General features: G+C 57.5%; 1 protein-coding gene across 1 annotated transcript; it reads right to left on the reverse strand.

The window, feature by feature from the left end:
• Positions 1-1,151: 1,151 nt before the first annotated feature.
• On the reverse strand, positions 1,152-1,847 carry CCDC70 (coiled-coil domain containing 70). The gene has a single exon (XM_055335639.1). It carries the CDS (start codon positions 1,818-1,820, stop codon positions 1,152-1,154), a length of 669 nt encoding a protein of 222 aa, XP_055191614.1. The 5' UTR covers positions 1,821-1,847.
• Positions 1,848-3,745: the final 1,898 nt, after the last annotated feature.

Consider the following 3,745-nt stretch of genomic DNA (forward strand, 5'->3'; position numbering starts at 1 on the left):
CTCCCCGTCCCCCCACTGCCACCCCAAACCTCAGTGAAGATACAGAGTGCTGTAGAGCTCACCCAAGGCCTGACGGCTTATTGGCTGAGCTGTCCCATGGCCCCATTCCCCGCCCCGGAGCAGGTCTCAGGGAAGGCCGGGGACCAGGAGGCTGTGTGGGCCCTACCGGTAGCCCTTCCGCTGGCTGCCTGCCCGGCCGTGCCAAGTCACCACGCCTCTCGGGTCTCAGTCTCCACATCTGTGCGTGGGCTTACGTGCCTTCCCCGCCAGCCCGGGCAGCTGTGCGGACGGCTGGGTGAGCTGGGAGTGGGAGAGAGCTCGGCAAGGGGGGGGGGCGCACAGAGCAAGGAAGGCAGGTGCCTTGATAACAATGGGGGCCCGGCCTCGGAAAGGGGAAGCAGGCGTGTGCCTCGATGTATCCGACACCCATGATCCGGTCCTCTCCATACCTTCCCATGGGACCATCTGGCCCTGGAAGAAATGTTGGGCGTGTAAGCAGCGGGTCACACCCGTGTACATTCACGGAAGGTAGGACCTCCCCGGGACGTTTTGATTTTAAAGCAATGAAAGGAGAGGAACCTAAGCTGACAGCGGTGCCGTGACGCCCGAGTGGGTGGGAAGACATGGGCAGGGTCCGTGTGGCTGCCCCGTGGGTGCCCGGAGCCCACCTCCCGCTGCGGGCCGGGCAGCAGGTGCAGGTGCAGGTGCAAGTGTGGGGCCTGCAGGAGTGGGGAGGGAGCCCGGCCAGCGCTTCAGGGCCCCAAGCTGCCACCCCAGGCCATAGACACGGCTCGGACGGAGTGAGCGTCCCACGGCGGCTCGTCCGGGGCGTGCATGGCTCAGGTGGCTTGGCCTCTCTCCCTTCCCACGCGGACTCTCGAGGGCAGCCGGAGGCTCTCGGTTCACACCCACTCCCCTGCATGGGGATCGCCGGGGCCCAGGAGCAGGCTGCGTGCAGAGGCGGGCACACGGGGTGGGCACGCGGCCTCAGGATCACGGGAACCACAACAGGCAGCGGCCTCTTGGAAGACGTTTTTGCAAACGTCGCCTCGGGACTTTATTAGCTCTTTGAAGCAAGGAGACCGAGACGTGCCTCTTCCTCCCGCACGGGGCCCCTGGACTTGCACGTCGTCCAGCAGGGCCCTGTGTGCTCATGCTCTGCCCCGGGGGAAGGCTGGTGACGGCGGCCCCCCGTCGACGACATCGGGCCTGTCGTCAGGGACCTGCCCCTCAGCAAAAGGGCCACCGCCTTCCACCCAGAATGCCTTCTCCTCCTCCCAGAGGGCGTTCTCTTCCTCCCAGAGGGACTTCTTGTCCTCCCACAGGGCCTTCTCCTCCTCCAGAAGAGCCCTTTCCTCGACCCACAGGGCTTTCTCTTCCTCCCACAAGGCCTTGTCCTCCTGAAGAAGGTTCCGGTCTCTTTCCCATAAGGCGGTGTCCTTTTTCCAAAAGGCCTTGTCCTCCTTCCAAAAGGTACGGTACTTCATCCAAAAGGTCTTCTCTTCTTCTCGGAAGGACTTTTCCATTTCCCAGAAGGTTTTTTCCTCTTTCCAGAAGGTTTTCTCCTCTTCCCAGAAAGGTCTCTCCTCCTCCCAAAAGCCCACGATCTGACCCCGGAAAGCACGGATCTTGCCTCGGAAGTTCCACATCTCCTCCCTGAAGTCTTCTATTTTCTCGCGAAAAATTTTCATCTCTTCCCGGAAAGCCTTTTCCTCCTGCAGCTTGTGGATTAGTTTCTTCTGGCGAACGTTGGGTGAAGAGCCCACCGCGGCCCGGAGGCAAGCCAGCCCCGTCCATTTGCGCACCTTGAAGGGAAACATCTTCTCAGGCAGCCGGAATGGGGGGCGGAGGACAGGGCTGCCGGCCACGTCCAGGGCAGCTGGTCAGACCCTGCGGGGCACCACAGAAGACACGGTCGTGAGTATCACACGCCAGAGAACAAGCCCGTGGGCCTGGGAAACGGAGGGTGAGACCCACTGACCTAGGGGGCCTATTTTAGTAGAAGAGTCTTTTTTGGGGAACCGAGGCTCAAAACAGTAAGGCGAGAGACCAGGCCGATTTTGGCGAGGGAATGGGAAAGAGGAGCTCTCACAATATGGGGCAATACTGACCCACAGGGAGGACACTTCATAACCCAGCAGCTGCACTTCCAGATCATGTCACCTGAGGATCTTATGACTCAGGCCCCGGATGCAGGAACAAGAATGTTTATGAAGGGGCGTCTGGGGGGCTCAGCGGTGGAGCACCCGCCTTTGGCCCAGGGCGTGACCCCGGGGTCCCGGGATCGAGTCCTGCATCGGGCTTTCTGCATGGAGCCTGTTTCTCCCTCTGCCTGTGTCTCTGCCTCTCTCCGTGTCTCTCATGAATAAATAAATAAAATCTTAAAAAAAAAGAAGGATGTTTACAGAGCTTTGTTCAGAAAAGCTCAACGCTGGAAACAATCCAATGAGCCTCACAATAGGATGGAATTTAAAAATGGTAGTATAGGGGCAGCCCAGGTGGCTCAGTGGTTTAGTGCTGCCTTCAGCCCAGGGCCTGATCCTGGAGACCCGGGATTGAGTCCCATGTCAGGCTCCCTGCGTGGAGCCTGCTTCTCCCTCTGCCTGTGTCTCTGCCTCTCTCTCTCTCTCTCTGGGTCTCTCATAAATAAATAAAAAAATATTTAAAAAAATAACAAAAACGGTAGTGTATTTGTCAATGGATAGCATAGCTATGTGCAAATGTGCGGGTGAGTCCTATAAACACAATGTTGAAAGAAAGAAGCAGGATCAACAAATTTCAAAAACAAAGTTCCCAAACAGGCAAAAATCTACTATTTATGGAAATATACATAGGTGATAACACAAAAAGGCACAGCGAGGAAGTGAATCCCGTAAGTCCCGAAGGTGGCTGCCGGTGGGGAGGTGATGGTAAGGGCCGTGACTAGGCGAGGACACGAGGGCCTTCCGAGGGGCCGGCGATCCTATTTCTTTACTTGGGTGCTGCTTGCATGTGTGTTCCCTATAAAAATGTGCTAAGATGCACGTGTCTACTTTACGTACTCCAGTAAATGTATTATATTTCACAATAAAATATAAGCTCGGGAGAAAGGAAGGAAAGGTAAGAAAGAAAAGAAAGGGGAAGAACAGGACGGAGCCGAAAGAGGAACGCCTTGCCCCGTAGCTGAGGTATGAGATGCGGCAACCGTCAGGCCTATCCACAGACACTCCAGGAACGACAAGGGGTGACAAGGGGTGACAAGGGCTGGACACGGGATAACGGGGAGAAGCCTGGAGGGCAGGGGTGCATGCACCTGCTGAAGACCCGGATTCCCATTTGGGACTTTCTGGGCGGGCCTCGCCGAGCACCACGCAATGGAGCGTCAGCAGACTCCGGATTGCTCGTCAGCCATCCCAGTGAACGCGTGTTGAAAGCACAGCCCCTGCTCACCTCACTGACGGCGCCGGTTCAGGCCAGGAGCCTGTGACAGCCGCAGCGGTCTCCCTGGGATTGGCTTTACCCTTACCCTCCTGCCCACCCCTGTGTAGCCCCGGAGCGTTTCTAAAAAGCATCACATCACACCTGCTCACAAAGTTCCAAAGACCCCAGGGGTCAAATCCAAACAACCGGGTGAGGGCCTCTGCCACCTAAGTCCTGTTTGTCATTCCCTTTACTTTCCCACTGTCCCCAAAGCTAAGGCTCGGTAAGAACAGGCTACACCCAGTTCTGCGGACAAGACCCTCGGCCCCTGCCTCTGAGCCAAGGA

Source organism: Nyctereutes procyonoides, unplaced genomic scaffold, assembly GCF_905146905.1.
Source record: "Nyctereutes procyonoides isolate TBG_1078 unplaced genomic scaffold, NYPRO_anot_genome, whole genome shotgun sequence".
In the NCBI taxonomy this organism is placed as follows: Eukaryota; Metazoa; Chordata; class Mammalia; order Carnivora; family Canidae; genus Nyctereutes; species Nyctereutes procyonoides.

What these genes read in the sequence shown, in the direction of transcription:
- CCDC70 (XM_055335639.1), bottom strand. Translation starts at nt 1,820, where the DNA reads ATGTTTCCCTTCAAGGTGCGCAAATGGACGGGGCTGGCTTGCCTCCGG.